Source organism: Sorex araneus, chromosome X (genome assembly GCF_027595985.1).
Source record: "Sorex araneus isolate mSorAra2 chromosome X, mSorAra2.pri, whole genome shotgun sequence".
Taxonomy (NCBI): Eukaryota; Metazoa; Chordata; class Mammalia; order Eulipotyphla; family Soricidae; genus Sorex; species Sorex araneus.
In genome coordinates this window covers 317329982-317352889 of record NC_073313.1, presented here as the reverse complement: position 1 = coordinate 317352889, position 22908 = coordinate 317329982, and the positions used below count along the sequence as shown (strand labels likewise).

At 48.7% G+C, this 22908-nt stretch overlaps 1 protein-coding gene across 1 annotated transcript in view; it reads left to right on the top strand.

Annotated features, from left to right (window-relative positions):
- The window catches only part of FAM178B (family with sequence similarity 178 member B), a 97153-nt gene that overhangs the window by 16867 nt on the left and 57378 nt on the right, over nt 1–22908 (top strand). Inside the window, exons 6-7 of the mRNA XM_004609295.2 lie at nt 4892–4997; nt 8447–8531. Coding sequence (XP_004609352.2) covers nt 4892–4997; nt 8447–8531 — 191 coding nt within the window. The remainder of the gene's footprint in view (nt 1–4891; nt 4998–8446; nt 8532–22908) is intronic.

Genomic DNA, 22908 nt, shown 5'->3' with positions numbered 1-22908 from the left:
AATCGATGAGCAACCGGATGACAGTGACAGTGGCCTGAGAAATTTAGAAAAGGAAAAAAAATGTGGGCAGAAAGTAAACACATGGGGCAAGGCACTTGCCCTAAATCTTGCTGAGTGTGGCCTGACCCCTCCCTCCCCACACACAGTAATAGAGTGAGATCAGGAATGGGGGAAGAAAAGGAAGGAAGGGAAAAGAAGAAAAGGTGGAGCTGAATGGGGCTGGAGCGACAGTACAGTGGGTAGGGCATTTGCCTTGCACGTGGCCGACCCAGGTTCGATTCCCAGCATCCCTTATGGTCCCCTGAGCACCACCAGGAGTTAATTCCTGAGTGCATGAGCCAGGAGTAACCCCTGCGCATTGATGGGTGTGACCCAAAAAGCCAAAAAAAAAAAAGAGTGGAGCTGGAAAAGTGAGAGTTGGAGTAGGCCTGGTAGGCACTAGGCACGGGGTGGCAAATGAAGAGAAAGGAAACCGCTTGCTAAGTCTGGTCAGTGGTGTGTGCCGACAGCAGATTTTCTGTCCTGGTCGAAGGCTGCCAGGAAATGTGTGACAGATGACATGGCCCCCAGCACAGAACGGGGACCGGTGATCATTATGGCCTGCCAAGTGGGACCAGGTGGTCAGTCAGCTTCCCCGGAGCTTGAGATTCCGACCCGCCTCCGTCAAAGGGTGCTCGTGAAGTGCAGGGCCCTGGGTGTTGCCAGCCCCTCCCAGCTATGGGGCTTTCTGGAAGGGTGCCTATGGGAGACCCCCACCATGCAGTGGGGGAAGGGCCACTTCCTGAAGTCACCACTTAGCCTCTGGTCCTCTTTTATATCCTGTTTGTGCCAAGGACTCTGACTGCAGACACAAGAGTGGGAATACTCATCAGAGTTCAATAATTATCCCCTTGTGTTCGGCCGGAAACAGGAAAATTGAGGAAGAAGAAAAGGTTACTTGATCTCTCAAAAAGCAGTCTGGTTCAAGTTCTTCTTACAAAACGTTAATACTTTGGGAGAGTGCATATCATTTTATTATCCTCATTCTGCCACCCTGTATTTTCTAAGTTTTCTATAATGAAAACGTACATTTATATCATTAGAGGGTAGGAAAAGTGAATGCAACTGAAAAAATAAATCCCTCTTGAACAAGACTCATTCACTTTACCCTTTTGTGAAGGGGGCTGGGGTCATTATCTCTGTGGCACGGGACTGAGTGGGAAATCTGGGCCAGGTTGTTCTCTGATCACAGGGCAGGCAGGCAGCACCTCCAGGTTGGTTCGCACAGCCCTTGGATTGGAGTTCACCTGAAGGTCCTCTCTTCTTAGCCCTCTGGGCGTGTGGCCTGGGGCCAGTTCCCAAGGACCAAAGTCCCAGGCCTTGAGACTGGTCTGAACTTTCTCCACAGGCGGCTTGGAGTGAGAGCGCTGGAGGAGGATATGGTCTGCTGAGCTTTTCACGTCATCCCAGAGACCCCCAAGGATAAGGGGTGCTGCTAGGATCTCTGGAACCACATGATTCCCCTTTGTTGTGGGAAGCCAGAGGTTCCCGCATTCCTGTTTCTCCCCACATGAGTGGGATAAGCTCCCATGTCAGCCCTGAGCACCGAGTGCCGAGCACCATCCCTGCCACAGAGCAGCGCCTGTGCTTCTGCCGCCGCCTCCTGGTGTGGCAGGGGTGAAACTGCATGAAAGAACCCCAGCGTTTACCCAGCACGGACAGGGCTGAGTCACCCAGCTGGCCACAGCTGCCCCCCAAAATAAAGAGCCCCGGAAGCAGCCAGCTGGGTGGTAGCTGGGCCCCTGGGCCTCTGACTCAGGCTGTGCTCCATTATCTTCAAACAAAGGAAAGGAAGGAGCAGAGAAGGAGCAGGAAGCAAGTGCTGGCCTTTCTGAGTTCCTTCTTCCTCGACATTCTCCTCAGCTCCGTTTGAGCCACTTGGCAAAGGCGCAGACAGGGATGCTTTATAAATAACTACACTGGGTGTTTATCCCTCTGCCATCACTCGGGATTCCCAGGGCATTCAGAGGCTTTGCCCTCTGGGACTGCTGCCTGTGGAAGAGTGGGAGAGGAGGGAGCTTGGAGGAGCCTTTCCTTGGGCGTCGTCAGAATCCCAGAGTCCAAGTAGGTCGGACTCTGCCCGGAGCCCAGCATGCTGACCCACACAGGGTCCACTTGTCTTGTGTGATTTCCTTTCTGGCTAATGTCCCCGCTTCCTGCCTTCTGTTCCTGTGGCACTGTCCTTGCCATGGTGGCTGGGGATTTGTAGTATTCTGATGACTGTGGCTCCTTATCTGGGTTGCTGGATTGAGCCCTCTCCTTCCCTCTCCTTCCTTCCATCCCCTCCTTTCCCTTCCCTTCCCCTCCCCTCCCCTTTTCTCCTCCTCACTTGTCTCCTCTCCCCTCCACTTTTAACCTTTCTTCTTCCCTCCTCTTGTCTATTCTCCCCTCCCCAGGAGCTGACAGCTTAGGGCTGACAGCTGGGATTTCATGCCGGGCAGGCCTGCATGGTATCTTCTGCCCGTGGAGTCTTGGACCCTCCCATTTTGTTGACTGACATTCTCGAGATAACTTCTGACCGTACTGTTGGCTGTGTCACAGGTCAGAATTCTTGATTTGTGCATGAAACGTGGGTTTTTGTAACTCTAACAGCTGAGGTTCTTGAGTTTTTAACACACACACCCACTTCCCACCTCTTCATGCTGAGAGAGGGGGAGGCTATCCCTTCTATCTCAGAGAGCATCTGCCCCCCCCACCCCGCTTCTTCCTGCTAGAGGTGGCTTCTGTAGTTGGTCTGGCCTTTACCCACCCTCATGCTTTGGAGAGCTCCAGTGGTCACTGAGCAGAGGCGAGGTGACGCAGGCCTGCCCTGGACACTCACACCCGTACTGGGCTTTTGAGGCAGCCTGCATGGGAGATTCCTCGCAGCCCCTCGAACTGCAGGCTCAGGATTCCTGGAAAGCTGTGGGCTTCAAGGCACAGCTGGACCGGGCCCTTTTTGCCTGCCTCTCCCTTCTGGTCCTACAAATTAAACCCAGCTTCATGGCAGCCACTCGAAGGCAGGCATCCTTTCTTTGGCAGAAACTGAGCTGCAAGGCTGGTGGAACAGAAGGGAGACGTGGCAACCCTGGGGTGTCTCTTCCATGAGCAGCCGTTGGGAATGTGCTGATCAGAGCCGGCAGGGGCTTGTACAATCAATTCCCCCACCGAGGAACTGGCAGGGTTCCCCGAGCACACAGCCAAGGGCAGGGTCTCCTCTGACTCCCCATAGTGGCAGCCCCCTGCTACGTGGTCCCTCGAAGGTCCTGCCAGGTCTGGAGGCCCCCCCCAGACGTAGTTTGCTTGGCCCTGTTTCCACTTGGGCGAATGTTCTTGGTCCACGCTTGCATCCCCAGTCAGCGTGTGAGCAAATGAGCATGACTGGGCGCGTGGGGCGCACCCGTACTTACACGTACAAATAAAGGTCTGTTTCAAAGCAGTCCGCGTCACAAACAGGAACAAAGCCGCTTTTTCCTCTGAACTTAAATAATTTGGGGAAGAAATATATAGTTAGTAAATTGCCTGGACATACTCACGGAGACAGTAACTTGGCTCTGAGGAGAATCTTTGATTTGGAGCATTTCGTTCCTGGCAGGGTAAAATGTGTCTTTTTAAAAAAGAAGACTGAGGGGCCGGAGCGATAGTGCAGCAGAGGGTGTTTGCCTTGCACACAGCCAACCTGGGTTCGATCCATGGTACCCCATATGGGCCCCTGAGCATGCCAGCAGTAATTCCTGAGCACAGAGTCAAGAGTAACCTCTGAGCACCATTGGGTGTGACCCGAACACCAGAAATATAAATAAATAGAAAAGAAGGTTGGGTTGATGGAGGAAATTTCTCTCATGCTTTAAGTGCTGTCAGCCATGTTCTCCAAATGGATTTGGCCATTCCAAAGAACAGACATCGACGCCACAGTACAGCAGGCAGGACTCTTGCCTTCGGTTGCATCTTCAGCACTACATACAGTTCCTCGAGCCCTGCCAAGAGTAATCCCTGAGTATGGACAGATACGAAATTACTTTTTTATTTTCTGGAATCCATATTTATTGACCGGTGGACTGTCTAGGCCTGGTTTTCGGCTATCCAGAGGCATCAAAAGATTGGAAAGCATAGGACAGGAGAAAGGAGGATTTTACCCCCACCCCCTGTCTCCTGGGGAATGAGCGGAGCGGAGCCAGCCTCCCCCTACCCCAGACATCCCCCAGTGAGGTCACAGTGTTTCCGCTGTCCTTTCAGGGGCCTGATAGAAAAGCTGCTCTGCGCCAGTGCCCTGGAGGGGGAGAGATGCCGATGAGCCCGGGAGAGGGCTCAGACCCAGCCACCGCATGGCGCCCGCGGGGGTGCTTTCCTTCCCAGATTTCCCTCTTCTGGGCCCCTTTCTCTTATTTTCCCATCTTCTCAGGTGTCCCCTTTGTTTCGGAAAAACACAAGACTGGGCAGAAATGCTCTGTGTAACCGGACCCCAGACGCTGGCCCTGGATGGCCCTGTGGGTAATTCTGTCTGCCTGCTGCAGCAGGAGCCCTGGGTCTCCTCAGCTCCGCATGGATCCTATTCTCAGGTCTGCTAAGAGCCTCGGCTTCCTCGTGTGATGGTGGAAAGCACGCAGTGTGCGCCCAGGCGTGTTTAAAGCACTGGAGCACCTGCTCACAGCAGCGGAGGCTTCTGCTGGGCACGGGGGGTTGGGGTGGGGTTCTCCTTCCTAACAGCAACTTGCATCAGACTCTAAAAGCTTTTTTGTCTATAGTGGCCTCTGATGTGTTTTCGAGACCCAGTGAAACTGCACTGTGAAAATCCCCCAGTTTGCTGAAACGGGCATGCCAAGAAAGAGAGCTGCCCTAAGGCCTGCCCTAACCCCCGTCTTTGTCCACACAGATCCCCGCCGGCCCAGCAGCTGTCCTATCTGTGCAGTGGCCTTCTGAGCACCATCTACCTGGGCACGCCCCACCACCCACTGCCCCTGATGCAGTGGCTGTTCCAGGTGAGGACCGCAGGCCTGCCACTCGGGGTCTTGAGCCAGTTTCCTGGGCAAAAGGGGTTGTTCCATTCCTGCTTCTGGCCTCAGGTACTTCTTGGTTTGTCCCTGGGAGAGGGAGGGAGGCTGGTCACTCCACTCTCCCCTGTCCCTCCCAGGACATCTCCAGTGCCACCAGAATCAGCAGTGACTTGGCTCATGTTTTTCAGGATTCCAGTGTCCAAAGCTCAGTGTCCACTCCCAAGTCACAGGCACCAACCTGTGGTCTCACTGGTGCTCATGGGCTGTGATAGAAGTCCACGCTTTTGTGCCTTGAAAACCGAGGTGCTCAGTGTTTGGGCTTTCGCTTCCTGCTCTGGGGCAGCAGAGAATTCTGCACAGGATTCTGCACAGCTGTGGTTTGCCAGCATCTTTCCTTCTGATTACTATGGGAGGATTTTGCCCTGGGTGGGGGAAACATTTTCACCCTGGGGTGTGGAATCTTTGGCCTCCGAAAATTAGAAGCCTGCAGGGTAGCCCTGCTATCAGCTGCTATGATCTGAATGCGAAGTATGGGCTTGCCAGCCTTGACCCCCAGCAAGAACCATCCCTGCCCAGGGACACACCGTTCACAAGTTCCCAGCTGGCCCTGTTCCTGCCAGTTAGAGCCAGGACTTCCAGTCATAAATCAGAGCTGCCAGGGGCCAGAGCAATAGTTCAGCGGGTAGGGCAGTTGTCTTGCACATGACTGACCCAGGCTGGGCTCAATCCCCAGTATCCCAGATGGTCCCCCGAGCCCTGGCAGGAGTGATCCCTGAGCTCAGAGCCAACAGAAAGCCCTCTGCTTGGTTGGGTGTGGCCCCAAAACAAAATTAAAATACAGGTGTCATATTGGGGTTATAGTTCAGGTTCTCCCCAGCCTGCTGCCTGGCTGCCTCCTGAAAGTGGGCCCACTCTTTCCCTCTAGGATCCCTCCAGTTCCTCCCTACCACAGAAAAACATCACCCCCCTAAGCCCTCCAGGGCTCTGGTCTGTGGTTCTTGCCCTGGCCCCATGAGGTGGGGCGGGGGGTGCTGGCAGGGAACAGTGTGCTCATTATTCTCTGCCCTGTCCAGGCAACTTCCCTTTACTCCTTGCACGGGATGACAGATTCACAAGGGGGGGTGGGACTAGAGGCACAAAGCACTCATCTGAGACATCACCCACAGAGGGTTCTTGTGTGACTTCCACACTGCATGGAGCTGTCCCCGTGCCTGACACTGTCACAGTGTGTCACAGTGACTCACAGGTGTGAGACCAGCGTTGCCACTCACGCCTGGGGACCCTGGGCAAGTGTTTGAAGGTCAGCTCCAGAGCAGAGCCTGAGCCTGTGCCCTGGGGCCCACAGTCCCACTTGAAGGTTAAATGAGGAAATCCTAGGAGATTTTTTTGTCCTCTGGGCCTCACCCCACTTGCCTTGGTCTGTCAGTCTGGGGCATGATCTAGAAAGAATGTGGTTCATCTAGAGGAGGGACAAATTGAGAGCCCTTCCCCTCCCACAATACACACATATACACACAAAGTTGCAGGCAGATCAGTGAAGGGCGAGAGTGCCCAGTGTTGTCATCTCCAGAGGGAAAGACAGGCCAGGGCTGACGTCAGCCCGGCTGGGTCCCTCACGTGGTCACTCCACGGGCCTCAGCAGGATGGACTCAGCTACTTCCGAGGGTTTGGCTTCCCTTCCCGGAGCCCCAGTGGAATGCATTCATTCCTGCACTCATACGTCCGTCCTCGGAGGACTCAGCTCTCGGGACAGGATCTGGGAAAGAGTCGGGGTACACTGCATGTAGTCTTGGTGCTCAGTGTCCATGCCCTCATACTGCTTGCGAGAAGTGCATGGGGAGGGCCATGGGGTCTTTCTCTGCCTGGGAGGGGACTCTGACAGAGCTGGTGGTGTCAGTCGGATGGGACTCTGTGGAGGAGCACATGTGGGACACACCTCAGGGGAAAAAAAAACAGCAGGTGGTTGTGGGTGCTTGCTGGGGCGGCAGAGTGTGGCGGGGCTCTAGGGCTGAGAAGGAGGACTCTGCCTCGCTGCTCCTGGGGACCCACAGCCAAGAAGCCCTACCTGACTGGCCTCGCAGGGGTTCTGTGCCCCACCCCCACAGTGAAAGGCAGCTACAGTAGGCCCCAGAGCTGCTGGAAGCTCGCATGAATCCTGGTCAAGAGGGCTGACCCCTCACCTTGCTCATCCCACTGTTTCCACACCCAGCAGTGCTCAGGGCCGTCTCCTGGGCTTTACTCTCAGGGATCATTTCTGGCAGCTCAGGGTACCATATGGGGTACTGGGGATTGAACCTGGGTCTGCTACATGCAAGGAGGCCCTCTCTCTAACTATCTAACTCCCTTTGAGAGTGAGCAGTGCTAGTGGAATGATGGCTGGGTGAAACATGCTTCCATAGCGATGGCCTCATGCCTGGCTCAGGGTTTGGAATCTGCAGGGGGAATAAGGGACACTGAGAGCAGTGTTTAATGTTCAAGACAAGATGGAAGCAACTGAGACTCAGACTTCTTTAAGTTTTACTCAATAAGCAGGGCTAAAGGTTAGAACTAGAGTAGGTCCTTGCTTCTTTTTCTGCCAGGGGACATCCAAAGGTGCTCAAGGCTTAGTCCTAGCCCTGTGCTCAGGGATCAGTCCTGGCGGACTTGGGAGACCATGTGGGATGCCACGGATTAAACCCACATCAGCCACATGCAAAGCAAGCACCCTACCCACTGCACTATCTCTCCAGCGCTCATTGCACTGTTTCTCTTTAAGGAACATTTGCCTTGCCCAGGGCATCAGCAGAGTAGATGGAGTAGATAGCAGTCTCTGGACAAAAAGCTTTGGCCTTAATGCTCATGACTTAAATCAGTTTAAATTGAAGCCCTCGATAGCCCTTGGTAGGGGGTAAACACAGGCTGGTAGCTCTTGCTCTCAATGAGTTCATGGTCTTATTGGGAAATAACCAAGTATTCAGGTAGGATGATGCACAAAAGGAGGAGATGGAGTGATAATACAGCGGGTAGGGCACTTGCCTTGCACACTACTGACCTGAGTGCAGTCCTCTGCATCCCTGGTCCCCTGAGCCTGCCAGGAATAATACCTGAGTGCTGAGCTAGCAGTAACATTGCCAGGCGTGACCCCAACCCCAAAAAGAAAAAAAAGTACAAAAGGGAGTTCCGGTGTCTTGAAATCAAGACTCCAGTATGAGGTAGAACAGAGTAAGAGATTTTAAGTTCTACAGATCTGGGCTCAAATCCTGGCTTTGGTACTTGTTTACATGCTGTGTGACACTGGGGAACTTGAATTGATTTCCTCATCAGTCATATAATAATAATGATTGCCACATGGGTTTGTGAAGGTTAAATGAAGTGATTGAATATGAGTAAGAGAAATTCACTGCTATTTCTTTATGGAAATGAGCCAGCTAACCTTTTCCACCTCCTCCTTCTAGCTGCTTACATGGCCTCCAGAAACTTCTTCACGAGCCTTTGATCTGCTGTGGGATCTCAGTGTGGATGGGCTCTTCCGTCAGACCGGTCAGTACTGGGGTGTAATGTGGTGACTGTGCTTAGAGCCAGTAGGAGCAGCACGTGGGGGCCATGGTGCCAGCTGGCCCCAGCTTTGGCTTGGACAGTGGTACATGGCTAAGCCTACAGGCTCCTTGACACCTGGATCTGGTTTCTAATCCATGTCCCTCTGGCCAAATCCCTGGGAGAGTTCAGGAGCATTTGTATTTATATGCAGAAAGCTCTTGGGCTCAGAGAGAGAGAGAGAGAGAGAGAGAGAGAGAGAGAGAGAGAGAGAGAGAGAGAGAGAGAGAGAGAGAGAGAGAGAGTGCACGCACTTTACTCCACTACCAGGGGATCAGGCCTTATATAGACTTGTGTCTAGGGTGTCCGAAAAGCCCCTGAATTTAGCACAAACTAGAATGGCAGCCTCCAGTCTGTACCTTGGTCCTGACTTTAAAGGATGTGTTCAAAAGTGGTGAATTTCCCCTCTCATGGCTATACCCTCCAGGCATGACCATTGGGGATCTGAGCCTAGACACTTAGGCACCAAAAAATATCGAGTAACCAGTTTAAAGTTACTTACTGCAGATGGCAGAGCCCTGGGTATCCAGACCTCGCCTTTGCCACTGGTTGGAGTCTGCCGACTCCCGCCCCAGCCAGCATTCAAGTACCAAGCTCTGAAGGCCAAAGTTACAGGGCCAGGATGCACCATGACACCCCCACCCCCAGCCCTTTGAATTCTAGTTAGTGTGTCCCCAGCTTGAATTGACTGCATTGGGCACCATCTATCAAATACAGCATTCCAGTTTCCAGCCCGCACCCCCAGGCTGAGACCCCTCTAATTGAGGCTCTCTGAATAGCACCAGTCTCCATGGCCTCTCTCTTTTCCTAACCTCTGCCCCTGTGGCCTGAGCTGCCCTTTCAGGCCTCTGGGCCGCCTCTGCAGCATGCCTGCCCTTTTGGGAACAGAGGCCTCCCTTGTCCAGCTCTGCTCTTCTCCTTGCAGTGGTATGTGGCTGCTCCTTGGGGGGGGAGGGGAGGGGGCGGAGACAGCTCGCGATCTCTCTCTCTCTCTCCTCCCCACCCCCCCTCTCCCTCTCTCCCCCTCTCCCTCTCTCCTCCCCTTCTTGCCGCAAGTCCCTGGCACTCCTCTGTCAGGAGGGACCCATTACTTGTCCCGAGTCACCAAGTAGCTCTGCTCTGATGCTCTGCGGCCTGGAGTGTATCTCTGAGAGTGCCGCCTGTGGAGAACTCCCTGCCCCACAGGAGGAGGCTGGCCTAGGAACTCTGTGCTCAAGGTTAGGATTCCAGCTGATCGAGGCAAGGGCAAGGCCTGATGCACAGAAGTAAAGGCGGCAGGGACTTGAGTGGAGATTGCCACACACACTTGCTCATTGCCGACTTCACAACATCTCAGACACTGCTGATGCATGAACAGTAAACAGAATGGAGTATTACTTAGCCTTAAGAGTGAAAGACATCCAAGCATATGGCTCAAGTGGTAGAATACGTGTCTGCCACGCGAGAGACCCTGAGTTTGATTCCCAGCACTACCTGCCACCCTTGAAGCACGGCCAGGTGTTGCCTTTGTGAACCCCAAGCTCCACTGGGCATTGAACATCAAACCTGAAACTTTAACCTGAGCATCACTGGGACTGGCCTCAGGAGCCCCTTCCTTCTGCCCCCACACCTCCATTTGGCAGCGTCACTGGGTGTGGCCCCGGTGGGGATGGAAAAAAGGAAGGGAATTCTTAAAGTTAGAGATTAACCTTGAGGCGTTATTCTCAGTCCTCACAAAAGGACAAACACTAGGATTCCATTCCTAGGAGGAGTCCAGGGTAAAGTGGACTAGTAGGATGGGCACTTGGTATTTAATGGGGAAAGTTTCCATTTGGATGGTGAGAAGGTGCTGGAAATACACTAGGTAAAAATTGCATAACAATGTGAAGGAACTGTAGGCCTAAAAATGGTTAAGGTGGGACATCCTGTCACCTTTATTTTTAAAACAATTTAAAATCAGACAGATCCAGAGCTAAGAGCTGGGTTCCAGCAGTGGAGGCACCGAAGTGGAAACTGAGGCCAGGCCACCAGTTGAGGACACAGTCTAAACTTAAATGGAAGCTAGTCAGCAGTTGTCGGGTGTGGGTCGCTCTGCCCATCCCAGTACAGCCCCAGGCAGGGCTCGGGAGCCAGGTGCGTGCGTTTCCACATTGCCTGGCCTTTCTCTTCGGCCCTGCGGGGCCATCTGAGTATGTGTACGTGGCCACTCGTTCCTGAAGTTTGTGATGCCACAGTTTTTCCCGGACCTCCCTGGAGAACAGTCTTGTGTAACCACCTTTATCAAAGCCAGTTCCTGCCTAGGGAGAGCTGAGGTGATCCAACGTGAGTCACTAGCAAGCCCCGGACCCGGGACCTTCCACCTAGGTTCGCCTGAGACCCCTGACTCTGCGCTGTAGTGTGGGAGCTGGTCCCTGTCGTCAGAATTGGGGGCAGATTCTCAGAGACACGGTGATGCCCCTCACAGGAAACCTTCAGTCCCATCTCCCTCAGGTTTAGGCTTTCACTGAAGGAAAATAGTTTTATTTAGAAAACAGGAAGAAAATAGTTTTATTTAGAAAACAGGAGGCGGAGGGACCGGCTGACAGACTCTTAAAAAAGAAAAGCACTGCCCCCAGGCTGGCTGAGGCCAGGGACTCCAGACCAGGATACATGGGGCACTCACTCACCCATGCTAGACCCCAGATCTTCCCAAGCACTGTGAGCCCCTCTGCTCCTCTCCTGAATAATCTCCAAAGGGGGAGGGAGGGTCAGGCCTTCCCACACCTTGAGCTCGTCCAAAATCCAGGTGGGGCATAACAGAATCACCCCTTGTCATATCACAACTTGATTTTATGGGTCTTTGAAATTCACTGAGAAGGGACCCCTTCCCCACGAGTTCCCATTGCATAGATTTGTATGCACCCAGGAAAATGGATCTGAGCAGCCCTGGGTTGGTGGGAACTTTAGGGTATGGTAGGGTTTCTTTTCCTAGACTGAGAAACAGCACAGGTCACGCATTAAAGTCTGTCCTCCTGATGAGAGTCCAGGGGTTTCAACTGGGAGGGTAGGTGCCTAGCATGTGTGAGGCCTTGCGTTTAATCCCTGGCACTGCGTGGTCCCCACCCCCAGCATTGCTGGCAATGTCCCTACTGAAGAAAAATCTCCTAGATGAATGTAGGGAATGGAATGTTCGGGAAGACTGGCATTGTTCTTCACAGGGGGTGTCCCTTGAGCATCAGGGAGGGTCAGTGGTTCTGCAGACATACCTGCCTGCTTGTGTTCAGGCACTTCAGTGGGTAGGAGTGGGAGGGAGGGATGAATAGGGTCCTGCCTCATAAGGCAGATAGCCAGAGAGGGGAGCAATTCCAGCAAGAGACAGGAAGGGGGCAATGGCAGTGGCGAATGTGTGGGAACTCACAGGAACGAGAACTGCTCCAGCTCCTTGAGGTTGGTCACGGGGGTCAGGAATCAGGAAGTGCTCTAGGAGAGAGCACAGTTGAGCCATCTCTAGAGAAAGAAAAAAAAAAACGGCAAAATTGCAGGCTCATTGCCTGGAAGGGGCTGGGCTAGGTCAGGTATTGCCAGATCTCTCTTTCTTCAAGAGAAACCAGTTAAGAATATACTGTGTTAGTAACAAAGTAATAGCAGCTTATTGCCTACATCAGGAGAACTCCAGAGGTGGGGACTGTCGTGCAGTGTTCAGCAGATCTGCTTCCTTTATCAGAATTTTGGCTTAACCTCTGCACCTGCCCCCTCACTGCTTCACTCAAGGGTACAGAATGGCTGCCATAGCTCCAGGCATCCTTGTATTCTCCTCAGAAGGTGTTCAAGCAGAAAGGAGAAGGGCAGAGGGTAAGGGGTTATCAGAAGGCTTATCAGGACATTATTTCTATTTCTTTTCTTTTTACAAAACTAGGTCATAGGCTTAGAAGGACACTTGTCATGTTTTCTAACTGGTGCCCTTTGAACACCTGGCTCTGTCTGAGTAATTCCCAGAAACCTGCCCCTCCAGGCTAGAATCTGGGATATTTACTTTTTTCCACATTCTTTCAAATACTTGAATTTTTGAAATTTTCATTTAGTTATAATTTTTAATAGTTTCTGTTTCTCATTAGGGATTTTTTATTTATTCTGAATAAGCATATTTTTACAACAAGTCTCACAATGGAGATGTTACTAGTGCCCGCTGGAGCAAATCAATGAACAGTGGGATGACAGTGCTACAGTGGTACCTTGAGATAGTTGTAACTCTTTTAAAATCCTTGTCTGGGAGCTGGAGAGATAGTACAGTGGGCAGAACACTTGCCTTGCATGGAGCTTCATCCCTGGCATGGTCCCAGGAATGATCTGTGAGCACCAAGATTTAGCCCTGAGCACCATCAGATGTGCCCACCCCCCCAAAAAAAGAAAAAGTTGTTATATAAAAACTATTCTGGGTAAATGGTGAGACTAGGTCATGTCATGGTATGTTTGGCCATATCTGGTGGTGCTCAGTAGTGACCCCTGACAGTGTGAGGATATGTGGAGCTGGGAGTTTGAGCAAGAGTTTTATCTCCTGTACCATCTCTCCAGCCATAACAAAGTAGTTAATAAAGCCAAATTCTTCTCAAGGTCTGGGAAGGTGTCTTGGTCCCTGGCACCTATCCTGGGCCCCTCAGCTCTTCTGGGTACACTGATGGCACTTCTTGGTGGTAGGTGTGGCCCACAACAGATAATTAGAGTAAACCCCGTCAGTGCATCCTGATGAAGCCGGAAAGCAAGCACTTGTTAACTGTTGCACTCCTTCCATGAGGCTTACCCCATGCTCTGCTACGAGCTCACAGTGGGGGTGGAGTGACGGCCAGGGTGGCTGGGGGCATGCCCCTTCCTTCAGGCCCACAGCTGTGGTTGTAACAGTGTCTCCATTCACATATGTGCTTGCCTGGGCCCACACTTCCTTCTGTGGTCTTCACACAGCTTTTCGGTGGGTGGTGTGGGCCGGGATGTCGTACCTCTTTTTTGCATTTTTTAAACACATCTGGTTGTGATGTGACCTGAAACCCTGGTGGTACTGGGAATGACAGACAACACAGTAGCCAGACTCTCTCCCAGTGCCTATGGGACACCAAAGAACTGGACTCAATGGTCATGTGCTCGCAGGGCAGGTGCACCAGGCCTCTGTGCCATTCCTCCGGGCTCCTGGGTGTTGATTTGAAATGAGTAAAAAAATCTTATACAAATACCCGATCCTGGGAGCTCAGGTTCCTTTGGACTCATGCGGAATTTTACAGGAATGTTCATGTAGACGTGTCTCACTTGCTGCCTCTCTGTGTCTTTGCTTGCCTAATTCCACTCTGGAGAAGCCCATATTCTCTCTGGAACACCTTTCCCCTCTTCCTCTCCTCTCACAACTTCCTAAGCAAGTTTTGTTCAGTTAAAAACTACCTTACTTCGCTAAAAAAAAAAAGTTTGTGTAGAAATGTCTGCTGATCGGGATGTAAAGCTTCCTTACCTAACAATATTCACAGCAAGGCCAGCAAGTAAAAGGCTCTGGCCATTGCATGCCACTGACTTTCTGGACAGTTGTCTTTTGACAGACTTCAGCCTGGTTCTGCTCAACAGTCAATACCCAGAGCTCTGATTGCTCCATAGCCACCCTTAGCCCAAGCCCTGCAAAGGGGACATTTGTCTGCTAGTGCGAACCCACAGTCCCTGAGCAAATACCAGAACAATACAGACTTCTTTTGTCAGAGAAGAAGGAGAGCCTAGCTTCTGGCTGGCAAAATTGTCTTTAACCAGAATATGGAGATGTCTCGCAAAACTCCTTTTAATAACTAACCTCGTTTTAGAAAGGAAAACGGAAGAGGCGCTATGACCTATTCCTGACTGTGTACAGCCGAGGGGGAATGGGACTATGCTCTGTGCAACCCAGAGATGAGTGCAGAAAGGGGCAGGGGCAAGAGGGCCCAGGCTGGGAGACAAGGCTGTAGGGATGTGGTCCTGAGCAGCCTCCTTAAAGGAAGCAGGAGGAGAAAAGACTCGTTTGGGGCCAAACCCTTTCCTTTGAAAGGACCTCCCAAGAGTGTTCAGGGGGCTGACGTGCTCCCAGTGGTACTTGGCTAAGCAGGACAAACATGCCTGGGCTGGGGCCAGTGATGTGGTGCTGGGGGACCCCCAGTCATTCCTGGCTGCTCACAGGGACCGTGCTGTGCTGGGCTGTGAACTTGGGTTTGGTGCATGTGAGGTGTGTGCCCCTGACTGCTGAGCTTCTCTCTCCATCCCTGTGGGGGGTCAGGGCAGTGGTGGCCAGTGCAAGTAGAGTGAAGTTTTTTAATAGTTGACAAGACCAGGACAGAACAGTATTGCTGTTAAAATATCATTCTCCTGCTGTATGATTCACCCTTTTATATTTTTTATTTATTTTTTAAGGTAGAGAGTTCTTAAGGCACTGTGATTTACACAGTTGGGCAACTAGAGTTTTTCAGGCATACAATGTTCAGCACCAATCCCACCACCAGTGTGACCTTTCCTCCACCAAATTTCACCCTTTTAAAGTGTGTGACTCAACAAGATTCACACAGTTGTTCAGTTATCACCACTAATTGATTCTAGAACATTTTCATCACCCTCCCATTCCCCCCACCAAGAGAAACCTCATGCCTTTGCAGATGCCTCTTGCTTCCCACTCCTCTCAGATCCTGGCAGCCCCAAGTCATATTCTTTCTCTATGGTGCACGCAAAGCTCCAGCCCTTTGTTTTGTTTTGTTTTGTTTTGTTTTGTTTTGTTTTGTTTTTTTGGTCACACCCAGCGATGCACAGGGATTACTCCTGGCTCATGCGCTCAGGAATTACTCCTGGCGGTGCTCGGGGGACCATCTGGGATACTGGGAATCGAACCCGGGTCAGCCGCGTGCAAGGCAAACGCCCTACCCGCTGTGCTATTGCTCCAGCCCAGCTCCAGCCCTTAAAGCTGTCTTCCCTGTCCCAATTTTGATAAACTTTTATCAAAATTTTGATAAACTGTTTATCTGGTGTGGTCTTTGCTTTGCTATCAAACTTAACACTCTGAGGTCAGAAAATCTTGTTTCTTCGAAGAGTTTTAAGGTCTGTGCTTTTGCATTTAAATTTTTTTATCTATTTTGAGATGATTTTTGTAAATGATATGGGGTGGGATCTAGGTTTATTCTTTTTTTTTTTTTTTTTTTTTTTTCTTTTTGGGTCACACCTGGCGATGCACAGGGGTTACTCCTGGCTCTGCACTCAGGAATTACCCCTGGCTGTGCTCAGGGGACCATATGGGATGCTGGGATTTGAACCCGGGTCGGCCGCGTGCAAGGCAAACACCCTACCCGCTGTGCTATCTCTCCAGCCCCTAGGTTTATTCTTTTGCATACGGAAGTCCCAGCAACATTTGTTGTGGGGTTTTTGTTGTTTTGATTGTGGGTTGCACACAGGAATGCCCAGGGGTTACTCCTGACTCTGCACTCAGGAACCACTCCTGGCAGTGCTCAGGGACCATATGGGATGTCAGTAATCAAACCCTGGCCACATACAAGACAGCGCCCTGCCCTACCCGCTATACCATCACTCTGGCTCCTGTTTTCATTTTGTTTGGGGACCATACCCAGCAGTGTTCAGGGGCTACTCCTATCCAGTCCTCAGGAGTTATTTCTGGTGGTTTTGAGCTCATATGTAGCGCCAGGGATTAGACCTGATCTCCTGCATGCCTGCACACAAATCATGTGCTCAACCCAATATATATATATATATATATATTTGTTCCAGCACCATTTAATGAAAAGATTTTTCTCTAGCCATTGACGTGTCTTGGCATCTTTGAAGTAAATCAGTTTGTCAGACATGTATGAATTTCTGTTTCATTGACCTCAATTCTATTTCATTGATTCATATCTTTTCTTAGGGTGTAAACCTCCCTCAGATCTTTTTTTTTTTTTTGTCTTGGGGACCATATCTTGCAGTGCTCAGGGCTTATTCCTGACTTTCTGATCAGGGATGACTCCTGGTTGTGCTCGAGGGACCATATGGGCTGCCAGGGATCCAACCAGAGTCAACTTCATGTCATGCAAGTACCTTAACCTCTGCACTGTCTCTCTGGTCCCAAAGTTTGTTTGTTTGTTTGGGCTTTGAATCTATGCCCAACAATGCTCAGATGTTACTCCTGGCTCTGCACTCAGATTTACTCCTGGCTTAAGGGGTCATTTGGGATGCCAGGGATTGAACTCCGGTCACCTACAAGCAAAGCAAGGCAAGTGCCCTGCTGCTGTTCTATATTCTGGTCCCAATAACCTAAGTTCTTGATTACTGTATCCAGCAATAAGTTTTGAAAGTGGAACTATGTGTCTTTTAATTTTGCTCTTTTTAAAGTTCTTTGGGGAGGGGCCGGAGTAATAGTACGATGGGTAGTGGTGCTCACCTTGCTTGTGGCCAACCTGGGCCAACCAATCTCTAGCACCCCAGATGGTTCCTCATGTCTGGGAGGAGTGATTCCCTGAGTGCAGAGCCAGGAGTAAGCCCTGAGCACTGCTGGTGTGACCCCAGGTGTGACCCCAAAACCAAACAAACAGAATCCCTAATTCTTTTGGCTATTCTTGATCCCCTGCATCTTATGTATAAATTCTAGGATCAACTTGTCATTTTCTAAAAAAAATAGTAAAAGAGGGAAGGCACTTTTCTTGCATGTGGCTGTGGTAGCCGTGACCCTGATTTAAATCTTAGCCCCACACATGGTCGGTCCCTCCAGCAGTGCCAGGAATAGCCACTTAGCACCATTGGGTATGGTTCTCCCTCTAAAAAATATTCACATCTTGAGTCTCAGTAGTGATTTTGTAGAATTTCTAAATAACTGAGTAGTCTTGTCATCTCTATAATATGAGCTTTCCAATCCATGAACATGGAGTGTCTTTTTATTAACATTGAATGTCTTGTCATTTATTCAGTTCATTGGTTTCTTTCAATGGTGTTTTGTTGTTTTTAGCACTTAAATTGTCTTTTGTTAAATTTATTCTTGAGTATTTTATTTTTCTTAAAGCTATTATAAATAAATTTTCCTAAAATTTTCTTAAAGACACTTCTTTACTCATTTATAGAACTAGTACAGAATTTTGTATTTGATCTTGTATCATGCAACCTTGTTGAACTTGGTTATTAGAGCTAATCATTTTTTTATGGCAGAATTTGGTTTTGAAAGCAAACATATTCTTGTGCAACGATTGCTTGAAAGAAATGACCTCATGTTTTCTTAACAAACATGCTATGGCTGTGCCAACATAGGACTGGCCAGTAACCCCAGTGCCAGTAAGACTGCGTAGGCAGCAGTGCCTGGAGAAAGCCGTCTTCAGGGAGTGAGAAACAAGCTTAGCTAAAGCATAAAACTCATAGGTTCTTTCATGCCAGCCTCCAGAATAAGTCCATTTCTACCTATCATTCCATTCCCTACCAACCTCTATGATATTTGTGTGGGAAGGGGAGAATATAATGAAATAAAATGACCCTGGCCATTCCATTCTTCGAATATTTTTAAAGTGGGCGAGAATTTCAGCTCTCTGAACAAATTGCTTTCATTTTCATAAGCAGTGTCTTTGGATACTTTGTTCTCTTTCGCTTCATTCCCATGTATTTCCTTTTGTGCATGGAGCTCTAGTACTGTGGTTCTGTGGTTCTGTGGGGTTGGAGGGCTCTGGTAGACATTCCCTTGACTAGCGGCTCAGTGCTTTCTGCCATTGTGTGCTTGCATTTCTCTCCTCCCTCCTGCTTTACCTTCCTTCCAACCTCCCACATAATACTTATAAACTGGATTTTTGTCAAAAGAATAAAACAAGGGTTGGGATGTGACTCAGTGGTAGAATGGTGTGCTTTGTATGCATGAGTGAGTCCTTGAGTTCTGTCCCTGGTACAGCCAAAAAAATAAATAAATAAGGAAGGAAAGAGAAAGTAAAGAGAAAGACTAAAACCTCATCAACAATAGTAATCTCAGCAGCCACATAACTCCTGTTTTTTGTTTGTTTGTTTTTGTTTTGGGGCCACACCTGGCAGTGCTCAGGGATTACTCCTGGGTCTATACTCAGGGATCACTCCTACATGCTGGGTACCAGAGATATAACTGCACAAGGCAAGTGCTTTACCAGCTGCACTATCTCACCAGTCCCCTCTAGCCACCCTTCATTGTATCTTATCTTAAAATAATTTTTGATTAATAATTTCCATACACTATCATTAAAAGACACACTTAATTGTAGTTAACCTGCCTGCACACCAACTCACCTCACAATCAAGATAATAAGCATGATAAGTGTATCCAAATTTTCCTTTTTCATTTTTTTGTGTGTGAATGTGTGTGTGTGTGTGTGTGTGTGTGTGTGTCTGTGGTGAGACTTTTTAGGTCCCAACCTGGTGATGCTCAGGGATACTCCCAAATTGCTGGGGAGCAGACCCCAGCCTCTCCTATGTCAAGTGTGCACTCTATTTGTGGAGCTATCTCTTGGGCCCTTTTTCTTTTGAGTGACAGGGATGGAACTCAGGGCCTCGTGCATATGAGATGTATACTCCACTGCTGAGCCATCCCCCTGGTCTGTCCAGAGATTTTTGTGCCTTTTTCCCTTCCCTTATATTTCTAAGAATGCACTGGCTATTTTCTGTCATTCACATCAGTTTCTGTTTTTCAGAATTTGATATGAGCGGCGTCATATGATAGGTGTCTACTTCTGGGTCAAATCCCTTCACTTATCCCAGTTATCTTCACATTTGTCTATCATCCACATTTATCAAGTTTATTCCTTTTCATAGTACTATGCTGTCTGGATCCACCAGTTCACCCAATCATCTGAGTTTTTGTTTGTTCTGGTTTTAGTAGAACTCACAGGCAGTACTTGGCTACTCCTGGGATGGTGCTAGGGTTGGACCATGTGGTGCAGGGAATCAAACCCACGCTTCCCAGAGACAAAGCACAAGCACACATCTCTAGCCCTCTAGTCACCTCTTGATAAACATTTTCATTGTTTTCAGTTTGGGGGTTGTTAAAATAAAGCTCTTGTACAAGTTTTCAGAAAAATATCTACTTTCCCTTTAGGATAAGTAGCTATGCTGTATATTGTATGGTAACCATATGGTTAAGTACATACATTTTTATGATAACTTTGGTAAATATATGCATAGCACTGTTGCACTGTCATAGCACTGTCATCCTGTTGTTCATCAATTTGCTCAAGCGGGCACCAGTAATGTCTCCATTGTGAGACTTGTTTTACTGTTTTTGACATATCGAATATGCCACGGGTAGCTTGCCAGGCTCTCTGAGAGGAACGGAAGAATTGAACCCAGATGGCCACATGCAAGGCAAACACCCTACCTGCTGTGCTATCGCCCTAGTCGATATTTGTAATGTATTTGTAATGTGTGAAGGTTTGGTATGTAGTTTTGGGCTGCACTTATGTGTTCCACACTCAAGGAACAATTTTGAAAAAAACAAAACAAAACAAACAACAACAAAAATCAGGCTAGAGCCCCAGGAATTAAGGAATTATTTTGCTGGTCTCCAGACTGTTTTGATGATACAAATCGATTATTAAATATCCAAATACATGTATTTATAAGCTATATAATATAGCACGTGCTAATATTCTATATACATCTGCTGCCTATTAGAGAACTTCAGTGGAGCAGCAATGTGATGATTGAGAGTGTCAGCTGTGCAAGGATCTTCAGGATCCTGGCAGTTCCTTCGTCTGTGATCCCTGATACTGCAAGTGATTTCTGCCAGGTGTGTGTAAGCACCACAAAAAGGGATCATAACAGCAGCAAAGCAAGAAGACTAAGAAGATAATTGAAAAATAATGAAGGAGAACTTAAAGAAAGATCAACTACTAAGATATAAATTACTACCCTGTAATGTAGAAGTAAATTTGGAGGTGGGGGGTCAATTTTAGGCCACATTCAACTGTACTCAGGGCTCACTCTGGCAGAACTCAGGGGAATACATGTGGTGCCAAGGGTCAGCCCGGGTCAGGCACTTGCAAGACAAGCATCCTACCTGCTGTACTTTCTCTCTAGTCCTGTAACTTCCTACTTTGAGAAGCAGTAAAAAGAGCAAATCAAATACAAAGCAAGCAGAAGAAGGAAATAATAAAGTGAAAAATCAGTAAAACATAAAAACTATCAGGAGTATCAATGAAGCCCAGAGTTGGTTGTTGGTTCTTCCAGACCAGTAAAACTGATAAACTGTAAAGGTGACTGGTGAAGAAGTGTAAAGAGACAAATGATCAGCATCTCAATGAGGAAGGAGTCATCATTGATCCAGCAGACTTTACAAGGATGATAAAGCATGTAATTAACTTATATCAATAAGTTCAACAACTTACATAAATGAACACATACTGATAAAGCTCACTCAAGAAACAGACAATAGAGACATATCTATTTTTCATCTCACTTTATTTTTTGAAGTGCCAGATATTGAATCTAGGGCCTCACACATGCAAGGCAAGTGCTCTACCACAGAGACACATCCCTAGTCCCAGTATATGTTTGGGTTTTTTTAGTGAGCTTTGTAGTTATAAGTATTACCACAAAGAAAAATCAAAGCCCACATAAATTGACTGGCTTAAATTTTTACAAAACATTTAATAAAGGGGACCAGAGCAATAGTACAGCAGGTAGGGCACTTGCCTGATATGTGGCCAAGATGGTTTCTATCCCCAGTGCCGCATATGGTCCCCCAAGCCCACCATGAGTGATCCATGAGCAGAGTCAAGAATTAGCCTTGAGAGTCAGCAGTAAGAATCCGGGCCAGCAGCACCACAAGCCGAAGAATGCTCCGGACCCTAGACTGAGCCAACAACACTGGGGCACCAGACGGAGAAGGTGCAGAGTCCCCGCCTTCTCCAGATGGAGTCCCGGCAACACTGAGCTTCTACTAACATGGCTCCGGTAATGTGGGACTGGAACATCTCTCCAAAAAATGATAGTGAGTTTTCTGTTAAAAATTGAATGTTACCGGGGCTGGAGCGATAGCACAGTGGGTAGGGCGTTTGCCTTGCACGCGGCCGACCCAGATTTGATCCCCAGCATCCCATATGGTCCTCTGAGCACTGCCAGAAGTAATTCCTGAGTGCAGAGCCAGGAGTAACCCCTGTGCATCGCCAGGTGTGACCCAAAAAGCAAAAAAAAAAAAAAATTGAACGTTATCAAAGCAATGAGAGAGTTAATTGAAAATCATCTGCCACACAGGCAGAGGAGAGAGGGAGGGGGGTCTCTGGGATTCTTGGTGGTGGAACATATGCACTGGTAAAGGGATGGGTGTTTGATCATTGTATGACTGAGACTTGATCCTGAAAGCCCTATAACTGCTCTCACGGTGTCTCAATTAAAAAGCATAAAATAAAATAAAATAAAATAAAAAATTAGCCTTGAGGAGCTGGAGCGATAGCACAGCGGGTAGGGCATTTGCCTTGCACGTGGCCAACCCCGGGTTTGATTCCCAGCACCCCATATGGTCCCTTGAGCACCGCCAGGGGTAATTCCTGAGTGCAGAGCCAGGAGTAACCCTTGTGCATCGCTAGATGTGACCCTAAAAGCAAAAATAAATTAATTAATTTAAAAAAAAGAATTAGCCTTGAGCACAACTGAGTGTGACTCCACTCCCCAAAATGTCTTAACAAACAAGTTCTATAGAAACTCATCCAGAAATGAAAGCAGAGAGGTTTTGGGATGCTAGGGATTGAACCTGGGTCATCTGCATGCAAGGCAAGTGCCCTTCCCGCCATTCTATTACTCCGTGAGTAATATTTAACATATTCTGTGAGACCAACCTTACCCTGATACCAATGTGAAAAAAGATCACACTACAGACTCAAATAATTTATGAGCATAAGTTTTAAACAAATAAGTGGCAAATTAAACAACATATTAAAAAAACATAGGACTGAAAAGATAATAATACAGGGCTTAAGGTATTATTATCCAGTCCTTGTTTAGTCCCCAGCACATTATGATCCTCTGAGCACTGATAGGTGTGATCTTTAAGCTTTTTTTAAATGAGCTTTGTAGTTAAAAATAGTACCACAAAGAAAAATCAAAGATCCAAGAGTGAACTGTGAGCACAGCCAGTGTGGCTCAAAACAGGATCCCAACACGCCCCCCCCCAATATAAATACATAACAATACAAAATAGGGACTGGAGAGAGTACAGAGGATAGGGCATTTGCCTTGTATGTGGCCAACCAGGGTTTGATCCCTGACATCCCATAAAATCCCCTGAGCACTGCAAGAGTAAGTCCTGAGTGCAGAGCCAGGAGTAACCCTGAGTATCATCAGGTGTGGCCTCAAAATCAAAGAAAGTTAGAAAAAAATACAAAATATTAATTACTTGGTG